General features: G+C 34.2%; 1 protein-coding gene across 1 annotated transcript in view; it reads right to left on the reverse strand.

Moving 5' to 3' along the window:
• The window catches only part of LOC125661938 (receptor-type tyrosine-protein phosphatase epsilon-like), a 46,391-nt gene extending 21,085 nt beyond the window's left edge, over positions 1 to 25,306 (reverse strand). The window contains exons 1-3 of the mRNA XM_056147716.1: positions 25,245 to 25,306; positions 14,554 to 14,784; positions 398 to 640 (exon numbers count right to left, since the gene is read on the reverse strand). Coding sequence (XP_056003691.1) covers positions 398 to 640; positions 14,554 to 14,784; positions 25,245 to 25,299 — 529 coding nt within the window. The 5' untranslated portion in view covers positions 25,300 to 25,306. The remainder of the gene's footprint in view (positions 1 to 397; positions 641 to 14,553; positions 14,785 to 25,244) is intronic.

A 25,306-nucleotide genomic window follows, 5' to 3' on the forward strand; every position in this document is an offset into this window, starting at 1 on the left:
GTTGTTTGTGTGTTCTCCAACAGCAAAACTAATTAATTATGTAAATGTAGAACTAGGAAAGAGTTTCTCCCTATCAAGAAGAACAAACACAACCAAGAGGCACATACATTTCTGTGTTCGAGATAACGGGGTTTTTATAATCAAGAAAAACCGGCCAAGTTCGTCGACTCACTTCGATACATCCGTGTGTTCTACATATCGGTGTTCAAGATACTAAACTTTACATGTACAAACATTGTCACCTGTCCTTTCCCACACAAATACATATAGTACATATCACTGTTATTTTAGTTAGGTTTGACTTAACCTTCGTGATTTCGAATTCTCGATGGGGTACAATGGTGGAACATCAATGTTAACTTTAAAAGATGAAAATAAACCATAGTAGAAAAATAACCTTTGACAATAATTTCACACAGTTCAGTGTAAACAGTTGTTGTCTCGTATCCTGTAGGATATTCTTTTCCGGGTTGTCGTTCGTTATAAAAGGTAAGGTAACGTCCGTATCCCACACAAGTTGTTGTAAAGTTTAAGGGAGGCAACTCTGGTCCGTCCACGTAGCAACGGGCGTCACTGTCTCGTACACCAGCCTCGGATAAATACAGAGAAAACCCTGCAAAACGGCCCTGTTGCCTCTTCTCTGAAACGAAAATGGGACTATGACGTTAAGGTGTAATTTTTCTCACGTAGGGGCTAATGCAGATGCAGGTACATATCCACGTGGTATTATATAATACAACGCATGTGATATTCAATAATACATGTACATTACAATTATTGGTCAAGTCCCTGTTAACTAAAGACATGCAGACTTTGCAAACATGTGTTAAAAGCCTCGAATCTATGTTTTCTCTGTGTGATACATTTAAACTTAATTTGTTGTTGGGTTCACCTATACAGTGGTGGATGACGGATCTTACACTTTCAATCCATCTTTAAATGTTAAATATGTAAAGTTAGAATCATTTTTAACATATCTAGAGTATGGATTTGACAGGCACAAAGGATTGGGATCAGTAAACGTTAACGGCTGCTCACTGTAGATTTGTGTACAAATAAGGCCTCTAAATGCTATTTAAAAATTCATTTACCTTATGATTCAATGCACAAGAACAGGACAAACCATTTGATCAGAATCAATTCTAACGATTCTGACTTCATTGAAATAAATCCTTTTCTCAACATACTGTTTTCCAAAACAGTTCACTTTATAGACAATGCATAAGAATCGTCACATGCTCCGGGGCAAAACTCTTAAATTTGACAGTGTATATATACACACACATCATAGAGTGTGGTGGAAAACATCAATCTGTCAATCTTTGCATGGCAAAACGTGTCTGTTGTCGACAAATGGTTGATATTTCAATTTTCAAACCAAGTAATATTAGTACATCGATGTGTTTGAAATAATGTTTTGATGAGATACCTAAGAAAATAATTTTATGTAAATATGATTGATATTTTCATTGATTATAACCTATTTTAATCAAAAATACATTTCAAGCAATATCTCAGAAAGAACAAGCGACTTTATTGGCCACAATTGGCCGCGCTTCAAAAGCCGATCATATTTTGCAGGTAGAAAGGTGATAATTTTCTCTTTTATTCATTTATAACATATAACGATTATTTGTTGGTGATATTGAGAAAATAACTTTACAATATTGCATTGTTAACTCTGACGCTGTCTTCCGACGGTCGCTTTTTCGGAAAGACGTCATCGACGTTATATGATTTACAGTCCACTGATTCTTCTAAAATATTTTTCTAAAAGTTACAATTCTAAAATTTCATATATAAAAAAATACTCATTGAGATCAAAGGCTGTTAAACAAATTATGGAAAACAAATTGGCTCTTGAGTTTTCATTCTTTTTACAACGTCGATTGAGTCGGATAAAATTACTTATTATGCCATGTACACCAAGGATAATAGCTCTGCTTACACGTGTATGTAATATACATGTTACAGTACATACGAATAAAGTATGTTTGCATGCTGTGGGTATTTACAAAATATTTTGAATAGATAGCATGGTACTAAACGATGCAAATGTTGCATGAATGGAATATCATTTTCTTGGGTACAACAAAACACGTCAAGTAATATGCATGTTACTTCAGATGGTATATTTTATATAGCAAATATATTTAAAACCTAACAAATATGCGTCTGTGTTTCTATCTTTACATTCTCCTAAATTGTCAACAAAGAGTAGTTCCAACTCTCTCTCTCTCTCTCTCTCTCTCTCTCTCTCTCTCTCTCTCTCTCTCTCTCTCTCTCTCTCTCTCCAAAATATCCGTATTCGCTTATGGAATAACATATATTGATCATTGACAAAAAAGTCCCCCCCACTTACGATTCTACGTGCCTGGGAAAAGCAGTTTAATATACATGTACCACATTTTCTATACGCGTACTTCAACAACTTCGCAGAGTTCATTTGAAGAATATTTGATCCGGATATATACATACACATTTAATATGTTTACATCAGTAAAACTAAGCAATGTTAGATTTAGACTGAATGTCTGTGCATGCAGTGGCATGCCCACCGACTGGTGTAATTTTCAGTTACCAAAGATAAACACTTGATGGAGAGAGAGAGAGAGAGAGAGAGAGAGAGAGAGAGAGAGAGAGAGAGAGAGAGAGAGAGAGCTAAGTATCTACATCACCTTACGATTACCCCAGTTATACTAATCCTGGACGGGTATGTCAATTATATTACAAACTTTTAGTAGCAATCTTCACAACAGATGTATATTTTATAAGATTGTTAAAAGTAGGAGTTTCAGTTGGTTGGTCACAGTAATAGATTTGAAAGGGGGGGGGGGGGGGGGGGGGGCTCAGCCGACGCTCCCCCTAAAATTTTCAATTTAAGGTAAATCATGGTATCTTCTTTAGAAAAAGGAAAACGATAAAAGAAGCAATACTTTCTTCAACTCTCAGAGCAATAAATGACAAAATCTTTTGATTTATTGAATTACTTTGATTGGAATTTTTTTTTCTTAAAATTTGCGTCATTTTGTTTTATTTCCCCCTATCAGAAATGATAGAAAATAGTAAAAATGACTACATAGAAGAAATGTTTTAAGCCCTGTAAAATCTGTAAAATCCAGGAACCTCCGGGGACTTCGCCCTGGACCCACTGTGGGCCTCAATGCAGCCCCCAGAGCCCCTGCCTCATAAAGTTGCCCCCCCTAACCGCAATTCCTGGGTCCACACTTGGCCCAAGTTGTACCCTTAGCAAGGAAATGGTCGACATCAGCCCCCCCCCCTTAAAAACAAAACCTGGAGGGGCAACCCTTTCCCGATACTACAGTGTCTGAAGATTTATATCTATACATGTATATGTACATCCTGCCCAATTGTCTTTGTTTCATATGTGTACATATAAATGTGCATCTATTACATATGCGATATATCTGCCACAACAATGGTCGAAGTTTCAAATCTATCACAGGGGCTCGACGTTTTCAAGAAACCACATCTCGCTTGAAGATATAAATAACGATTTGCTGTTATTTCATTTTTAATTTAAAGCGTTTAAAGAACCTTTGGAATCAATATCTAATTACTAATGTAGTAATATTTAATTTCAACATGTATCATATACATACGTTAAAATTGATGAAAGAAGGCTGCTTTAAAAAAAATCTCGCACAAACATTTCAATATCATTAGTAATAAGTTTTATGCATTATATTTGATATATTTGTATTAAAGATAGTTTGAAATTTAGCGAAACAAAGTAACAGACACCCCAACTATCTAGCTCTAGAGATATAACGTATCAGTACCCATTTTTGCCGAAAATGAACGAAATTTGATCCGATTTTTACAAAAAGAAAATAAATTCAAGTTATTAAAGAATTTTTTATTCAATTTATTCTTATATAATCTTATTTTGAAAAGACAGGACGTCCAAACAAATTCCCGTGACCTTTAAAAACGAAAGTAGAATAATCCCATTTATCATTGAGTGGATTTTTTATCCGCCTCTGTGACTCAAAAGGCATACATCGTATGCATTTGCCATGTGCAGCTTTTTATGGCAATCTAGGTAAAACAGTAATTGTTTGACTGGATATACTTATCAAATCGCAAAGTAAGTAAAATTTTATGAGGTTAAATGATGGAGCAGTTTGCTTCAATTCTATAACAACCGATTTCCGTATTCATTCTTTTTAAAATTTATATTGTTTGCAGCCACAACGACATCATTTTGATATTGAAAAAAGAATATTAATGGATAATTAAACATGCAAAATATAAATCTGGTTGTTGCATGCAAAAGTGTTTGTTTTTGCTAAAGTTTATTCATATCTTATTTCAAATCAAATGATCCACTAAACAGCTCATCTTTAGCGTATATCCATGACGTCATAATAAATATTACGTCATTTTCATGTAAGTGGGATAAGAACATCCTAGTTGTGCAAATAAAAAGAGTAATTAAGCATGGTATGAAAGTTGAAAAAGATAATTAAAAATAAACAAAAAATATTGGCGCTATACAGCCAAACACGTCTGCTATTAATATGTACCGCAAAACCCTGCTTGATTTGTTTTTGTTTATTTGTTTTATTTCCCTTTAAGAATATTCTCTCATATGGAGACGTAACCAGCTGTAGGTGAAAGGCCATGGCTTTAGGAATGGCGCTCAGGATGGTAACAATGATAGTAGTTGCCATGTCACCGCCCGTCGCGAAAAGGAACATCGTAATTTAGGGTCTTATTCATAATTGACACTCGTTCGATGAAGGTACAGTCACTTCTGTTTATTACATCTTGGGTCAGACGCGTTCAAGGCATAGGGAACATAAAAAGTTATCGAGTGCTCTAACCACAGGTCAACCACGACCGATCTGAATAAAGTACTTCGGTGAACATATTTTAGTGACAAGGATAAAACTATGCACATCAGGATCTAGGCCCGGTCCCACTGGCCTTTAGGAAGATTTGCGTATGAATTGCGCACAAAATTGGTTTGTATTCGCTAAACATCCGCAATATTCGTGAAACATGCTTGTATGAGTCGGCCGACATCCGCACACGTCCGCAATTATCCGCAGAGGTACATTTTTCCGTTCCCAGGATTTTTGAGTTGCACAAAATTTTGGTTGCGGATGACTTCCGCCTTACATACGCAATACATACGCAATGCATACTCAATCTATGCGCTGTATATCCGATGGTATCCGTTGTTGACGGGGTATTGCGGCTTGGCAACGGACTGGAACAGAGTGTAAAACGGATATATAGCGTGTCCATCACGTCCACATCACGAACTAAAATAATTTGTAGCAAATGTATACAGACTGCCCACAAATAATGCGTTTGTATTACGTCTGCTTTGCATCTGATTTGCGAATAATTTGCGAATGCATAACAAATACTTCACGTCAACCCAAATTTCTACATAAATGTGACAGAAATCGACATATTTGCCAGTCATTTACCAGTTGTATCCCTCATGGGAGTGCATCCGCAATCGCATTCGCTTTTATTCGTGAAATATCCGCTTTTATTCGTCATATATTCGCTATACATGATTAATATATCCGTAATTCGTACTAGGACATTTGTCATTTTTGGCCAATTTTGTTGCGGACGACAACGAACGCCCGAAATTTGTATACTCAATTTATGCAAATAAATCTCCCCGGTGGGACCGGGCATTTAAGGTTGAATATGACGAACAATGATTAATCTCATAATCCCTTTAAAGAATACAAAATTAAGAGGGGCAAACACGGACCCCTGGACATACCGTAGGTGGGATCATGGATCTAGGAGGAGTAAACACAAAAATTTGCATAAACAGAGGAATTTGCATATCCTGGAGGATTCGTTCTCCATGTAGTCGTTCGTTATAAAAGGTGACGTAATGTCCGTATCCTAAACAAGTTGGTGAGAAAGTGATGGGAGGTAGATAATCCCTGTTTTGAACATCAGAATCGGGTAAGTACAAATAAGATCATGTAAAGCGACGTTGTTGCCAATCCATAAGAGGTTTGTGGAATATCATACGATTGGTTGGTGATTGTATTTTGTCATGTTTGAATGCAATCCTTCTCTTTGGGCGATAAAAGGACGTCTGCATAATGTTTATGAATTCACTTTAAGCGTCATGGATCCAATATATTGAAATCTGTATTCGTGTTTGAATTAAAAGTTAATATCAACTTTTGATGCTTGTTTACACACTGACCCTGAACCATAATAATTGAGAGCTTGAATCAGTTATTCGATGATGAAATTATCCTGCGTATGAGGTTTTTAAATGAGGTATTAATCGCACACCAATGCCGACGACCGGTCGATATTACTGCGTTAAAACTGAGATACCTCTACACCATATAGTATGATGTTACGAAGTTACAGAGATGTAGAAGACTGTACGACTGTAGTGGGAGCGGGGTAGATATGAAACTAAAATGTAAGTTCCTGACTCTGCTGCAATTTTGTTATGATTATAGATGTCTTTTCACTTCTGCTGGTATGATCATGGGCATTTCTACCCCGTTCCTAATATAGTCCTTAATAAATTCTTCTTTTTTTTTGCAATTGAACGGTGAATTAGCTGTGAACACACCGCGCAAGATAGCAGAAGGAACGGTGAGAAAATGATGTGTAAACGCTGAAGGAAACCTAGGAAAGAGACGGTGAATGGTGAGCGAACACAAAGAAATGCGATATGAGTGCATTAATGTAAAACTTATACGGTACCAATTTTGATGCACCAGATGCGCATTTCGACAAATAATGTCTCTTCAGTGATGCCCGACCGAAATGTTTCAGATCTGAAATAACAATGAAGTCTTAGAGCTATTTAGGGGAAAACAGTGTTCCAAAAAAGTGGAGTCAAATTCATCTAAGGATAAGAGCTATGCGTGAGGGGGATAATCCTTAATTTTGAAATGAGTTTCTAAATTTTATAACAGCAATTAAATATACATCTGTATTTTCAAGCTAGTAACGAAATACTTAGCTACTGGACTCTAGAGACCCTCGGGTACTAATGGGGATAATCCTTCGGGGATTAAGCAACGCAACGTGAAGGCGAAATGAGAATTTTTTTTGAAATGTCTTGGCTTTTTATTCGCATTGTACATATTTTATGACAAGGAAGAATAAATATGAATAGTTAAGCAATGAGTAAAATTTATAATCACCAGACATAAAAGGCAGATAGCTTTTTTGTGAACATTTTCCAGAAGTGAATAAGTAAACATGCATTCGATTTACCGAGAAATATGATGCATCTCTGCATGTATGTACCGATACATGCTTATTGCATAATCATGAATTTATGTTTCTTATGAGATAGACATTTATCTAAAAGCAGTGATATATTTCTTGCATGAGGATAAAATAGTAACTATACGATTAATCATACAAGAATTGACGATAAGAAAATTAATTAATTCTTAATTCAAGAAATGTTGAATAATTTAAGCAAGAATTAATTATCGTTGATTGAATCAAATGTTGAGGTGGGGCGCATAGTTTTATTATTTTGGCTTATTGTAACATTTATCCTAGACACCTGACCCCACCTCTGGTATGTCTATAGGTTCCTGTTTGTCTTAATCTTCATTTTGTATTCTTTATGGGATTTATAAGACATTTAAATACGTTTGCACCTTAGCTGTCATATCGTGGAAAGTGTACTTTTGATTTCTACATTGTAGGATAAGTAGGAAATTAAAAAAGTGGATGATAGTGCTTGTTATTTCGTTACAGTATTTTCAACTTGACCCGTTTGCAATTAAAATTCGCACACAATGTATTCGTTTAAACTTTATTTGTCTATATATGTCAACACAACATTTTACCTGATCAGGATATAGGACTCACGACAGGTTGAAAGGGGATGCTTACTCCTCTAGGGACGGGATCCCACCACTGGTGTTTCCAGGGGTCCGTGTTTGTCAAACTATCTAATTTGTATTGCTTATAGCAGTTATGAGATTGATTACTGTGCGTTATCTTCACCTTTCATTAGCAACACAAGTCAATAATTACATAAATTGAATACATGATTATAACTTCTAATGATATAGACATACACAGCAGGGTTAAGGTGTAACGAGTGAAGTTAAAAAAAGTAAAATGTACCTCGGTGCACTTCACACTGTATGACGTTACAATATAAAAGTACGTCACGACGTACAGGTCTATAGTTGTATCGCTGGGAAACTATCATAATATTTTCTCGCCATTTATTGCCGTTATCTAGTGTTCAAGCTTTATATGTTAAATCTATTTGCCAGGTGATTTGTTTTCTCAGTTTTCTTTGATAATGTACAAGTCATATACATTTTTATATATAATGTACACGGAAGACTGTAAAGTAATCTTTATATTACTTTGCGACCTTGAAATCGCCCCCGATGTGTATAGTCATTTGGAATAAAGAAAACCAACGTATGTACATATGGACTCGGTACAGGTGAAATATGACGATATTTTATTTCGATCAAGGTATATTCTTAAAAATTACTTATTGTAGATTTAAGATTTTGATACGGAAGGTAGAATATTTTGTGTCGTTTAGATACGATTTGGATGTAAATGTGGAAAATACCCAACAGTTGGGATTATTGAAATTGCAATATTTGAGAGGCTGTTGCACCGATCCGTAAACCATATCAATGTCGACATATGAAGCCCACTCTGCAAATGATTTGAGTGCACCTTTCACATGTGCTGAGGTGATCAACAAGTAAAAGTCTAGCGGATAAAAATAGCTCTACTCATTTGTATGGTGATGTGATAGTTAAGCGAAGGAATTGCCCACGTTTGGTTATGTATTGACAAGCGGTTTCTACTAAAAATATGCGACGCTTGGAAGAATTGTAGTTTAATTTGAATATGCTGTTCTTATTCGCTATTTTACTCGGTACACCTTAACCCCGCTGTGTACAACATGTTTTGATACTGTCAAAAGGGAAATAAATAACCTTTCTGCACTTGATATACAGAAAAATTCATGATAAAATTTGAGTGTTTAAAAGAACATATTAAGAGTAATGTCAAATTCTAAAATTGGGAAGAAATTACAAACAATTGTATGGAAATTGAAAATGAAACTGAAAAAGTGGGAATTAAAGATATTTTTTAGCCAAAATACTGAATATTTATATAAATTGTCAGGCAGATTAGGTTTTTTATGAATCACTGTTCTGTTTGGAAAAATATTCAAACAAAGTAATGAATAACAATATTTGAATTAGTTCTAAATCTAAATTATAAAACTGAGATACACGCATAGGGGTATAAAATTGAGGATATATTGGAGAAAGCGAAAATTGTAAAATCATGCAGTATTCGAATGTTTTGATTCAACATCGAAAACAAAATATAATCCCTGTCAAAGCCTTTCAAATTTTGAATTGAAACATTTTTTTAGCTGACTAGAGTTAAGTAATATATGTGTAATGTGTTTGGACCAATGACATCAGTATTGAACCAGTACAAACCAAGTTATAGAATCCTGCGCAGTTGTGCTCAAAACACGAGGAGCTAACGTCCTTAATCACTGTTTGTTATCTTTGTTTCATCATATATACAGTTGAACTGTATCAGTTCATATTGTTTAAAAATCTGTTTTTAATCTATCAAAGTTATCGATATACTATTCTGTATTTTCTTTTCAAATCAAGAATGCAGCTTGATTATGAGTTTCAATTATATTGTTTTTGACGTTGTTATCATAAGTAGGTACATTGGAATTAGAGATTTTAATTCTGGTTCCTGACTCATTGATAAAACAAACAGGAATCGGGAAAGGAAAATGCAAATATTGAATGTATATTTCTTATAAAACTATAGTAAGTTAACAGTAATAGATACAACATATGCGGAAAGAAAAATACAAAGATACATGGATACACGGGAAATTAAAAAAAGCAAAACAATTAGATGCGTAATAAATCAAGAACATTGGGTTGTCATCTTGGTACATTATAAGATTTTGACTAATGATATATTTAAACATTCACGTGCTATTTTTGGTTCTTATGTATGGATATGCAGAATGTATGTGAAAAAATAAATGATAATTGAAGTTTCGAAAGAAAATGCAAAATATGCTTCATGCTGAACGAACGGTGAACGCACGGTGAGCGAACGATGAACGTTTCGTAATCGAGAAATTGGTGAACGGTGAACTCAAAACTGTGAACGGAGAGATAATTGATAGCAAAGGTGAAGACCTGATGGAAAAACGAATAAATGGAAAGCAGAATGAGTCAGAGTCTGTACGACTTTACTCCACTTCTTTGTCATCGCGATTCTGCTACCTTTATACAAGTAAAGAAAATTAGAGTAAATAAATTGTAAGAAAAAACGATTAAGCAAGAGTGGAATTTTCGATCCAAATTTCGTTCATTTATTTTTCCCAATTAATAATTTGCATTATGTATTTTGATGTTTTGTTTTGCCAGCAGTTGTGTGCTTATTGTCCTTCTTCAAAGTAGTTTTTAGAGAAACAATGTTTGGTACCGATGTGAAAAAGTATTATAACAGTGGTGTCGTCTAAAACTGAAACATAACTTTAAAGAAATTGTCATTTGAAAGTGGAATTAATGCCAAAGTCGTTTAAATTCGTGGTGTACGCCCTATATACAATCATATATGTTGAATGAATGGAAATCTTATGACTGTTTGCCACTTAACATAGGAAATCTCCTTTTACAAAAAAAAAAAAAAAAAAAAAAAAAAAAAACCCACAAAAGTGTCAATATCTATAAATCATAAAAAAATGTAGTTCTATAATTAATTTTATTGAATATACCACTACAGGTGCTATGTACAAGATTCCTCCTCCCCGTCTTTGTTTTTAATGTTGTTTGTTTATTTCGTTGATTATTAAAGGGGTGTGACGACGATTTGAGCTGACAATTTTGAGATTTGAGTTTTTCATTTGTAATGATTTAGTTAAACATTGTAAGCATTAGAAAGGAATAAATAAAACTTGAAAATGTTCAGCTCATATCGTGTCCATGCCCCTTTAAAGAAATATATGAAGGGGGAGTTTTGTCCAGAAAAAACCTGTGGATACCATTGCTTCTATTTTAATGTGGGGGGTGGAGAAAGAGAGATGATACACGTGAATCGAATTCTAAATGTGATATCACCAATAGCAAAAATTTCATTAAAAGACATTGAACTTCATTAATGACTTCAAATCACCATGGCTAGGATACAGTATGACAGTAATGTATTTACTGTTAATATTCTTCAATTGTAGGTTAGTGAGTAAGGTCGGTTTTATGATATGATATTTAAATTTCATATTTTGGTACTTTTTGCACACAGGTTAGAAAGAAATGAATTGAATATATTTTTCAAAGTTTCAAACCATAATGAGAGTGAATGGCTTGTTAAATAAATTTAGAATTAAAGTGAAGATTCACAATTTGTATCCTACTACAAGTTAGCGAAATAAAGATTGCTGTATTTTAGGTCCAGTAATTTCTTTGCAATTAATAAAATTAGATTTAGGAGTGAGTTGATGCAAATAAACTCGATCCTTCTCAATCATAAATTTTACGAATATAGTGTAATATTTTTCTTTACACGTTCTACCTTTACATACGCTTCTGGTGTTTTCTAGTCTGATCCATTTTGACTTGGAAAATTTGATAAACAGTTTATCTTAATGCAAAAAAACCCCAACAACTCTCGGCTGTCTTTATGTTCCAGGTTCATTTAAATATTGTAATTAGATGCTATTATTGGAGGGAGTGGTGAGATAATACACTACATTATTTGTAATGTTACTATATTACGAATATTCTTTGTACGATCTACTTTGTTTGGGAAATTTTGTTTAAACGTACTTCCGCCCAATTGGGCACATGTGTTTACAATAATTTTCGAGTTTAGGACATTGTACGGCCCAACAAACTGTAAGCTCATAGTTAAGCATATTCGCATTGTCTTTATTTGAGTTAATTTTGTTGACTATCTATGCATAATGTCGATATTCCCTGTAATTTTTGGAATCGATTGATACGAAGTGCAGTGTATAGTGTATTCCAAGCACGAACCTACTTGAACATATTTCAGTATTGTGGAATTTATTTGTATTATTGAATGTCAGTCTTTGTAAAGTCACAGATAGTTCTTGCTTAGGTACTCATACCGAAATATCTCTAATTGATTATTGGGGCACACACTCCCTCCAAATTTGTTATGTATAGAACACCATCATTGTCATGTCAGAATATATGTTTTTGGTTTTACCTTTTCTCAGCTTTCACTAGATAGATCTATGTACGTTGCTTCATAAATTAATAAAGCATATCAGAACGATTGAGGCTTTATATTATTAATGACCTTTTTGGAAAGTTTATTATTCAATATTTCATATAGATAGTTGAATAAATAAATCTATGTCAAGTACTTATACATATTCCTGTTTAGTGGATCTAAATAAACCCTTAAAAGTGAAACGATTTAAGCAGTTAACAAAATGGTGATGGTACAGTATAATTGTGGATTATACTCTCTCTTCGATATTGAAATTAGTAAAGGCCTGTGAAACTTTCGACTGGAAACTTACTTGTATGTGACGGGATCTGGAAGTCGGATGTTGAATGCAGTTCAAGACTAAATATCTCAATTCTAATATCGTTTGCCTTGGGGACTGATATAGTCAAATCTGTTTAGCGCACATCTAACGGGTTAATTCGGATTAAATAAACCTGTTCTCGACGTATAGCTCGTTCACGTTAGAAAAGAATGAAATAGAAATCGCTAACTTGTTTGTTGATATCTCATATATTGCTAGCTTATGACAAATAACTTACACTTGCTGGACATATTTTTACACTTGAGAGAAGGCAGATAATATCATATATGCTAACTGTCTATTGACATATCGCATGTTTCAAAAGTATACAAAATTATGTGTATTTTGTCTTTCTTATGCTTATAGTAATTATTTTTGATAATTGGTCGAAACATTGCGGTGATACCTACACTACAGGTTGAAATTTAAAACCCGATTACAAAAAGTCTCGTTAATTAGTTAGGTAGATTCGTGGCACAGTGACTTAAAACTTATACCGTATTTGTATTACGGCACAAATTTTGATGCACCAGATGCGCATTTTGAAAAATAATGCCACATGCGACCTTCTTCGATCAACTGGTTGTGAAAGTAGTGTTAGATATTTTTTTAAATCCCAGCTTTTAGGGGCTTAATTCATTTACCATTGACAACATTTATTTCGATGTTCACTAATTCCTCCGAGTCTTGTATGTTTTAGCCACCAGTGCATATATAGCGGGGTTAAGGTGTCCTGAGTAAAATAGCAAGTAATGACAGCATATTCAAATCAAAGTAAAATTCTTTCAAACGTCGAGTACGTTTAGTAGAAATCGTTTGTCAATATATAAACAAACATCGTATCACGTGGGAAAATCCTTAGCTTAACTATTACAAGTGACGTAGAGCTATTTTCATCCGCTAGACTTTCAGTTGTTTATCACTTTCTCGCAGTTTATCGGGGTCGCTCTTCAAGTGCTTGTTGATTACGTACATAGACAGAGGCGACTGGGGTGTTTATGGTAAGTCCGTACGCCGACAAAAAATATCAACGTCTTTTTCCTCTCACCTTCGTTCGACAATTATGTAGAAACTCAATCTAAATCTGTTCTTCTCACTACTAGTACACCCTCAAACATCACAAGGGACCCTTAATGTAATGTTATATACCAGCCAATTATGTGATAATTGGTGTTTTGTGAATTAAATCTAATCTGTTTATAAAATGTCGAACAACTGATTTCCAACCTTTTCGCCCGGGGTCGCATATGAGATACATAATGGCGCGTAGAATATCGAAAGTAATTATGCATATTGCAAGGTGTGAATTTTATCCCTTTCAAACTCGAAAACCATGCAAAATACTTCTTAACATATTTGTTTGTGGGAAAAAGAATTAATTTTGCTGAAAACAATGAAACAATCAATTATGTAACATGTGATATGTCTTTTGATATCAAGATATATCTACCTACCATTGTAAGTTTATTACACGAAACATGTCTTCAGAGCTTGTTTTCAAAAGCATTATTCATAAATATTTAGTTATGGTCAGACTTAACGGACAACTGACATGTTAACTGTTAACGTCTATTTTGCTGATATATCTTTGCAAATGCAAACACCTGCTAGTCAAACGTCATTCCTATTTTGAAAATAAACTTTAGGATTTGTATCTGAATGATCCACTTGAAAAACTTGCAACAGGCTGTGATAATTTGAATAAAGCATAAGAAATGAAATTAAAATACAAAGCTATGGATGGTTGCGGTTAAATGCCAGGGATGCATGCGAATGTTTATCTTGTTTCTCTGTAAATCAGTATTCTAAAATTTATTTTCTGGCAATTTTATTGTGAATTTCATTGGTAACATTGCTTATTGGCTAAGTGGTAACGCTAATTTTACCCAATGTTAACAATGTTTATTCTTATGCTAACTTATGTATAAGAAATAGGACTGTATTACATTTACTGTAAAATGTACCATATTGAGATCCATAGTCTTTAAACAGTATCCTAACGCTGTATATGCTGTGTATATTGCCAAGATCCACAGACCACCACACTGTCTTGTCCGGGGTAGTTCTACCAATGGCTGCTGCCCTCATACACGTGCTGTAGATTCCGTCAACTGCATTGCCTGCTACACAGTTTGATTGCGGGACACAAACTGGAGTTGTTGATTGTACTGCATACTGATCCTTTGATAAATCGTCTAAAATAAGAAATAAATAATCCTAGGTTCTATACTTTTCTAGGAGGCTAGGACGATCCCGTTAAAGTACATATATCTTCTTTCATTTGTTATAATGATACATACTGCACATAAGTAGTATTTGTGTTTATATCTCTCAATGTGCAAGGGCTTGTTCCGCGTATGATCAGTTTTTGAATCAAAACAGACTACCGACAAGCAATTTAATGTTACAGGAGTCTCAACAGTCCCGTTTTAAGTCATTCCATGGTCGTCATGATAATGTAGTTTGGAAATACAACCTATCATTGGATCAAATACTGTATTATGTGTTTCATATCGTTTGTTAGGCCGCTCCTGGTACACTGGTTTTCACTACTAATTGCTCTGTGTACCTGGTTAAGATATAGGGCTAAAACGGGTTCGTTATCTTCACTTTTCATACAACAAAAGACCTATATAACGATATCAAATAAAGAGATGGGAATGAATTAAACGTATTTTTTAGAAAAATATCTCCAAAAGTAAAAACTTTTTAAAAAGAATTATTAAAGAATTATTATACGCGAAAAGAAGAAATATCTTGTTGTGGCCTTCAATTCGACCATTAGATATATCGACGATGTTTTGTCTATTAACAATGATAACTTTCATTCATATGTCGATTTGATATATCCCTGTGATCTCGAAATAAAAGACACCACAGAATCGTCTACTTCTGCTTCATACTTAGATATTTTATTGAAAATAGACATTAACGGCAAACTCACAACTCAGCTGTATGACAAACGAGATGATTTCAGCTTCTCAATCGTCAACTTCCCATATTTATGTAGCAGTATTCCATTATCATCTGCATATGGTGTTTATATATCTGAACTGATTCGATACGGAAGAGGTTGTTCTGCGTATAGTCAGTTTTTAAATCGAAGCAAGCTAGTGACAAACAATTTGATGGTACAGGGGTTTCTAAATGATTTAAGTCAGCATTTCACAAATTTTATGATCGTTATAACGATCTAGTTCGTTAATACAACCTATTATTGGGTCAAATGCTGTCTGACATGTTTCATACCGATTGTTAGGCCGTTTTGAGCACACTGATTTTGGTTACGGATGACTCCGTTTACCTGATCAGGATATAGGGCTCACGGCGGGTGTGACCGGTCGACAGGGGATGCTTACTCCTCCTAGGCACCTGATCCCACCTCTGGTGTGTCCAGGGGTCCGTTCTTGCCCAACTATCTATTTCGTATTGCTTGTAGGAGTTATGAGATTGATCACTGTTCGTTATTTTCACCTTTTATTGAAATAATTGCTTGTTTTCACGTTTTGTAACAGCTGATGTCAGCAGACGCAATTAGGAATTTCTGAAGTAATAATGTATTAAACTTTGATGTTTTCTACCCTTTAACAAAAATATTTGGCAAAGAGTTATCTAACATAAGTTGGTGAGACTGACTCTAAACAAAAATGCCCTCTTCAAATTTTGATTTACGTCCTATTTACTGGAATGTAGAGAATTTCCTCTAAAGCTGAATACCCTATATGTTTTTGAAAACTAGAAATATTTTGTTAAACGCAGGACACTTAAGGTAACGAATGAACTCGGTATGATAATGAGATCATAATGAGCTGATACGTCATGACAGTTGCCCCGCCTTGATCAATCCATATTTGGATACATATACACAAACTCTATTTTTGGGATCACAAAAAAATATATCGGAATATTGCCTTTATTCTACGCTTAGAATTAGTCAAATTTCCCTGATTTGACAACACATCACAAGGTATTATGATAAGAAATACCCTGGTGAAGTTTGTCGTATGGTTGGAATCAGCGTCTAAAATACGCTTACTAGGCACATGGCAAAGACGACGTTCAGAAGATGTCAGCTGTATAACTTTGAAATCGGAAAAAAGAAGGTAAATTCTTGTAATTGAAATAATGATGTATGAATACCTGAAACCAAGGTTGTCAACAATGAAAGTAAAGAACATTTACTGTGTTTTATACATTGACTCAATACTTTAGAGGTAGTATATACATATTTTGATGTTCTTTGTTTACATACTGCATACGTCACACGTAGCATTAAGTGCACACACGCAAGATACATATGCTAGAGAACTGATGCTCAAATGGTACCAGTTGTTTTTTTTATACATATTCACACGATTTACATGAATACAGGCGGGTATCTAGGCAGTAAATTCCACAAGAATGGACACTACCCCCCCCCCTCTTTCTTTTGATTTTTTTTTGCGATAATTTCTCACACGTAGCCGATGTGTAGCGTATTGGGTGCACATACGCAACATATGCCTATAAGTTAGAGAAATGATGCTCAAATGGTACCAGTTGTTGTTTGTTTATATAAACATGAGTACAGGCGGGTATCTAGGCAGTAAACTCCACAGGCACCTAAAGTATGGATATTACATGACCCCCCCCCCACTCTTTTGATTTTTTTTTCTTGCTATACTTTCTCTGAAATAAGTCGATTTCCTGTCAATCTCATCCTTCTTTCGATTCATGTAATCCTTTCACGATTTTTGTAAGCTTCTACCGGTATGATTTAATTTATTTATTGATTCACCAAACATGTTGGCATACAATCATGTTACACAATGATGAGATATGTATAATGATGACAAACTAAATACTAACAGTTCATATGCATATATGTAAAAACGCGTATATATATTTGGCATGTACATATGACATTTAACTGTATATATAATTTAGTATTGCAAGTATAACAACCTATGATTTATTACAAAATTTGTGCTCAATTTTTTTATACCCTACAAGGCCACTCTTTAAAGCTTACAAAAAGTGTGAAACGATTACAGTACTTTTAAAAATCGAAAGAGAAATGAGTTCGACAGGGAATCAACACATTTCAGATTTATCGCTGCAAAAAATATTTTCAAAAGGGGGGGGGGGAGGGGGGGCTAGTATCAGTGCATCAGGTACCTGTGGTAATATCTTGTACAAACACACGTGTAACGACATTAATTTTCATGCTCTAGATTTACAGTCACATTTAATTTTATCAAGTGACATACAAAAAAAAAAAAAAAAAAAAAATAAACTTGGGATATTTTCGCTTACATTACAGTTTGAATAAATGGAAGAAAAATAAAAGACTTTGAATGCATACTGATTGCCCACATTTTTTATGTGTATTTGAGACCCTTCTCCAATACATTGAATGTTTGCAGCATATGTATTTATGATATGAGATAATGCTATTTACAGATGTGCATGATACCAACAAGAATATGAACTTTTACAAGAGCATATTTCCAATTTTCCACATCTCTAGAGCAGTGGCAACAAATGTACATACAAGGTAATTTTTACAAACTTTAAGTAATCCAATCAGGCACTGGATATACATAAATATAGGCATTATTTACATCTAGTCAATATTAATTTCTTCAAAATGATAAATTAAAAGAAAATTCATATGAAGCATGTTTTGATATTGCTGTATGGTATGGAATTTGAATGTTTTTATGTTATAATGCACATATAAACTTGAACACTTAGACCTACAGTACTGTGTTTTAAATATTTTTGACTGGCAACTTTCTTCTTTTTTCCATTTAGTACCCACAGATGACAGCCATATTAACTCCAGTGGATAATATTTACCTCCATCAGCTGGTTACTACACTGTACATAGTGGTCAAACCAGGATATCCACTAATTGCTTTCAGTGATGTGAATTGTCATTTACATTTGTGCTTAGGAACTTTAGTAAACTGTCAAGTTTTAATATGAAGAAAATGACTGCTGAAAAAGCATCTAATCTTGTGTTCTATGAATGTTTTCAATTAAACACAAAACAAAATGAGAAATAGTTTTATTGAAACTTAATTGAAATTCACTTTGAATTACTTTGCATTGACTGAGTACTTCAAATTTTAATCGTTCTACATTTTCATGGTCAAGTGATAAAAAGTATTTGAGAGGGGGGGGGTCATATGAAGTAAAAAGATTGACACCCATTTGGTGAACTAGATATTTTACACACTGCAGCCACTTATCTTTATTTTCAATGATGACAAGAATATTTCTTAAAAATGGAAAAAATATACCCCCTCCCGAAGTAGTGGAGGAATATGTGTCACTTCTGGTTTTCCGGTAGCTTGTATGATGGCTGTATTCTAGATACAAATTTTGTTGAAAGCTACTTTGAAGTTGTCACCTTAAACTATTTCTAAACGAAATTCAACTCGAGTCGTTAAGTATTCTCACGGATTTTTTATATACACAGTGATATAATACAAATATTCATTGTAGTACAAGATATATATACATGTACCTCCCCTCCCCCCCATCATTATGTCTGTTTCGTTGCAAGAGCAGATGCTGCATGGGTCCAGACTCCTACCCAACCCACTCAACTTGAAAAGTAATAACTTCATGACATTTTCATCGTTTTTAAAACTATCAAATTAAGTTATCCCCTTCCCTAAACTGTTTCATTGCAAGAGCAGCATGGTTCCAGATATAGACAACCACCCTTCAACAGTGTTTCATGAAAACATGCATGTAGTGTGTCATATTTTTGTATATATCCTACATCTATTTAATAGATACTGCATGTTTGTAACCTTGTTTAGACCCCCCCCTCCCAATGCAAGGATTGACACCCGAGACTATATTCCTGGATCAGCGCATGATTTTCACCGCGAATCGTCAGTTACAAATTACGCACTGAGTTTGAGATGTTATTTTAAAAGCTCAGAAATATAAGAACTTGCTGTACTAATGGCTATCACATATGATGTGTTCGAGGTAATGCAGAGAATTCAACACCGCACCGATCTCTGTGAAATTAAATGCATACTTCTTTGCATCAGATTAAATTTTCAATAGATAGATAGATAGATACTGGTGTGTTATTGTATTCATATACCAAAGCGAAGAAATATTTTTTAATATATGTAATACATATATTACACACTTGTTTAAAACAATCACATTGAAGGAATTATTTCGTTTTAGCCCTAGATCGAAGGTAGATATAGTACATGTATATTTATGTGTGTAGTCTGATTAAAACCAGCTCCCTTCTAATGGTCCCTGACGACGATAGGGTAAAAAAAAGGGGGGGGGGGAATCAGACTGTCATTCATTCATGAGGTTTAAGATTGGAATCTAAACAATCTGACTGTAAACAGATCTTGATCCGCTCCGTTATTATTATGTCGTTACAAACGTACAATGTTTGAATACAAACTAGATTTTAAAATGTTTCTGAAATTAGTTGTTAAATATAGCTGTCTTGGTTACTGGGAGTACAAGATCAACAGTCCGGTACAATACATTTATTACCAGACTGTTAACAGGCACTGTCCCATTGGTGGCCCGGTAATCAAGTCAACAATTCATGAATACCCTTTTTACTGAACACTTCATACAATTAATTGTTTTCATTTATATAATCATTCTATTCTAACCTCTCTGCATTAGCATAAAACATTCAGAACAACTGAATCCTACATGCACATGTGTTTTATACTTGCATACTGTACTTACTAAACTATAATTAATATACTGATTTGATTACAATTTCATTATGTATTCACACAACACACTTATCCGCTGTTTCAGAAACTGACGTGTGAAGCAGTTGGGTTATTTTATTGTATATTAAGTTGTTAATCTAAATCTTGTCTGCAATCAGTATTTCATATATAATTATAGATATGTATAGTGCAGAAGTGTGAACTCTGATAGTATTAGTGATTCTGAATGATTGGTTTTTATTCCCATTGCTGTACATGCCCCCCCCCCCCTTTCCCAAGGAACCTTGATTGGCGAATAAACAAGAGAGAGAGAGAGAGAGAGAGAGAGAGAGAGAGAGAGAGAGAGAGAGAGCGCGTTAAAAGATTAAAACTAAGGTAAATGTTTCTTGGTTAAAATACATTGGTTGTCCTGCGTACATGTATCATGTATATATTTACAATACATAATAAATTGTAATTTTCCCGCCGTGTTACTTCCCTTTCCAGTATCTAATTTTGGATCAATAGTCTACATCAGTGCTGCGTTTGAATATTAATTAGATAACGTGTTTACATGAATATCGAAGATAAAACTGGACGGCGGTAAGAGGAAAATAAATGTATTGTGATACCATGAGATTATTTGAAAGCTTTGAACAAGGCTTTATCTAGAAATCACTGTCCAAATCTTGAAATATTATTGAACAATACACTGAACTCGAGAAAAAACACAAATAAACAAAGTGCAGGGGTAGGTTTTCATCTTGCGGGCCATTTTTAACTTATTTGCATGCGGATGATGCAATTTGGACAGTGAATACTCGATTCTGTGAAACTTATACATTTCTATCATGTCATGTTTTTATTGGTTTATGTACAACTGGCTGTGCGTCGTGTCGATTTATGATCATCTATTTGCGTCTTGTATAATCTGGTCAAATGACGTCATATGACCCTTGACATCTTACGTAAACATGCGAAGTGAAAGTACAGGAGACGTACATATGTTGTGGTACTTGAAAAGTGTCTTTAGTTTTGTAATATTAATAAATGAACTACACCCAAAACAATATGATATAAAGCTTCATTTTTCTGAATAATTCTTACACATGACCTTAAGTCACACGCGAAGGGGCATGGACATGAGTTGAGCTGAAAATTATCCACCCGCCCCCCTATTGTTTATGTTTAAAATGCTTCACTAAGGTATTTCTAATGGTCAGCAAAATTTGAATGTTAGTTATTGACGTACATGGGAGATACAAAGGTCACAATTTTTTGTTATGTAAACAAGTCTCGGTCTATGTTGTTGAGATTTTATAATGTAATACGTAATAAAAGATTATTGTGAACAAAATAGGAAAGTTCAATGTTCTCTGTCTCTTAAACAAAAAATATCTTGTAAATCATTATAGAACATAGCTTGCTCAGAATTTCATTCTAAACAAAGTGCTTCTTCATTTCTTTTCCCTTTTAAGGAACTGCAGGCTCGATCATTAATTTGAATAACCCAAATATCTCGATACTTATAAGTATTTTTTAAACAATATAGAAGAAAAATGTAAACAAATTCAAGACATATTTCACGATATCAATTTTTAGGGGCCATCCCATTCAAAAAGGAACCAAAAGGGGTCGAACACATTTTGTAGATATTTAAAAACCTAACAATAATTTCTGATGCATTACTGGCGCAAAGTTGTTTATTGTATCCTTATGGTATATCCGGGGGTCTTTGTTTGCCAAACTCTGTTTTGTATTGCTTATAGAAGTTATGAGATTGATCACTGTTCGTTATCTTCGCCTTTCTTATACATTATCCCACCTGACGAGTGATTAGAAAGGAAATAAAGTAAATACATATTTTGAAAAAGGACTGTAAGGAGAAATGTTAGATAATGAAATACACAGTAGGGTTAAGGTGTCCCGAGTGAAGTTATAACAAACATCATAAAATGAACATCGGTGCACTTCACACTATATGACATCACAATATAAAACTACATCATGACGTACAGGTTTATAGTTGTATCGCGGGGAAACTGTCATAATATTTTTTCGCTATTTACTTCCGTTATCTTGTGTTCAAGCTGTATATCATTGCTTAAATTAATGTTCGTTATCTTCACCTTGCATATGTTTAAATATGTTTGTCAGATGATTTTTCCAAGTTTTCTTTGATAATATATGTTTCATATTTGTATATATTGTGTGCACGAAACACTTTAAAGTAATCTTTATATTACTTTTTGACCTTGAAATCGCCGGTGATGTGTATAGTCATTTGAAATAAAAAAAAAACCCAACACATGTGCATATCGACTTGGCACAGGTGAAAAGTGACGATATTTTATTTCAAGCAAGGCATATTCTTAAATGCAGTTAGTTGCATATTTAGGATTTGGATTCGGAAGGTAGAACATTTTGCCTCGTTCAGATACAATTTGGATGTGAATGTGAAAAATGCCCAACATTTGAGTTGAAATTATGGGAATTGCTATATTTGAAAGGATATTGTACCAATCCGTATCACGTTTTAAATTTACCATATCAATGTCGACCTATCAAGCCCTAACTGCAAATGATCTTTCATCTTTGCAGAGGTGATAAACAACTAAAAGTCTAGCGGATAAAAATAGTTCTACGTCACTTGTATGACGACGTAATAGTTAAGCGAAGGATTTCCCCATGTGTTACGATGTTTCTTTATATATTGACAAACAATTTTTACTAAAAATATGCTACGCTTGGAAGAATTTTACTTGAATATGAATATGCTGTTAATACTTTTTATTTTACTCAGGACACCTTAACCCCGCTGTGTAAACACTTCCTCTATAATAAATGGGAGGGGATATCAAGGAAGTAGGTCAATATCATCAAAGAGTACGGTTTAACTCACTTGAACTTTGATATTATGCATATCATATTTGATACAGGAATGTTATGACGGCATCTTCGACGCTAATATTTGAAAATACAGAGTTAATATTAGGGCGAGGAAGGAGATCTATAGGACTCAATTCTCGTTTTCTTTTTGAGTTAGTAAGGGTGAAGATAACGATCAGTGATCAATGTCATATCTCCTACAAGCAATATAAAATAGATAGTTGGGAAAACACCAGAGGTGGGATTAAGTGCCTAGGAGGAGTAAGCACCCCGTGTTGTATCACTTGTTAGATCAAGGGGGTCGGGACATCTGTCAAGTCCCTATTTCTACTCTGTCATGTCACTAAAGGACAAAGTGCCCACTGGTTTATAAAAGGAAGTGATTTATGATAAGTGACATTGTTGATTCACTCGGATTGTTTTGACATTTTCCGTATCTTATAGGCTCTTCACAGGTCGATTGACTACCTCTTTGGTTGTAATCTATGAAGATTAGGTGGACGAAATATCGGGGCAAGGTAAAGGACCCCATGGGCTATCATTTCCCATTTTCAGTTTGGGGTTTTAAGGGTACCAACCAGAGGCTCAAAGGGATGGGGACAGATTTTAACTCCTTATTCCAAATCTTTCATGGCTTCCCGTGAGTTATGAGATTGATCACTCTTCGTTATTTTCAATTCACATTAGTTCAGAAACAAATTAATAATATAACAGTTCATAGGTATCGTAAACTTTTCAATACTATCATGGCGACACAATTTACTGTCATCTACTCCAGGGAATTTTAGCTATATCCACTGCCTTGATTACTCTACAATTGAGCAATACACAATCTACAATCTACACTCATATGAAACACTTCGGAATCACTCTTGATTTAACTACACATAACAAGGCATTATGATGAAAAATAACAGGGTGAAGTTTGTCGAATGTCTGGATTGGTGTCTAAAAAGCACTTACTACTCACATGGCGAAGACGACATGAAGGTGTCAGCTGTACAACTTTGAGATCGGAAAAATCAAGGTAAATTATTGAAATAATAATATGCCTGGGTTTTTCAGCAATCAAAACAGACAAAATGTACTATGTTTTATGCATATACACAATACTTCAGTGGTAGTGTATACAGATCATATTCGTAATTTTTTCTTCACATACTATTTTGTATTGCTTGTAGGAGTTATGAGATTGATCACTGTTCGTTATCTTCACCTTACATACTGCACATGTGGGCGACATTCAGTGTTATAGACACACATGTATATGTTTGAAAGCTGACAATCAAGTAGTACCACTTGTTTTTTATTCATATAATAATAATTTATACGAGTACAGACAGGTGTCTAGGCAGTAAAAATGTGTACAAATGCACGTGTGGTTAAACTAATTTAATGCTCTATCTTTACAGCCACATTTAATTTCATTAATTGACATACCAGAAAAATAAACTTGGAATGTTTTCTCTCCAACCAATCTGCATGTTATTGTCCAGAGTTTGTCTCACTCTGAATAAATGCTGCATGCCCACATTTTTAACGCGTGTTTGAGACCATTTTTATCTCATTTAGTCCTGTAGATTATAGATTACCACTCACACGCCAAGGGCCGCTAGTGTAAATATAATGAATGCAATCAGATTAATTGAAAAGTCCGTTATCTAAAGAGACGAAATATCACTATTAACGATACGAGTGTAGGTTTAATATTTAACAGGGGGAAAAATTGACTGACATCCCATTATTCTAAAGTGATACATTTAACTGTATTTTCCATTCACGATTGTATATTTATTAGGTTGTGTTTGTTTAAAGTAGACGGCCCAAACAAAATGTTAATCTTTGGATCATTGATTTATCATATGATGATATGCATTACAGAAATGTGATATATTTAGATACAGTATCAACTATTTACAAGAGCGTTTTCGTTTTAAGTTGTTTCAAATCAACCCACTATACACCATTATCTTTATCGTAGATATCTAGAATAGTCTGAAATGAAAGTAGTATTCTGTCGTTTTTAATAATTATGATAAGTAATTTAATAAACATGTACTTACCATATCCAAATGAATATAATATCTGTGCAAAGAGGATAATAATAAATACGTCCATACCCGAA

The sequence above is a fragment of the Ostrea edulis genome, chromosome 8 (genome assembly GCF_947568905.1).
Source record: "Ostrea edulis chromosome 8, xbOstEdul1.1, whole genome shotgun sequence".
NCBI lineage: Eukaryota > Metazoa > Mollusca > Bivalvia > Ostreida > Ostreidae > Ostrea > Ostrea edulis.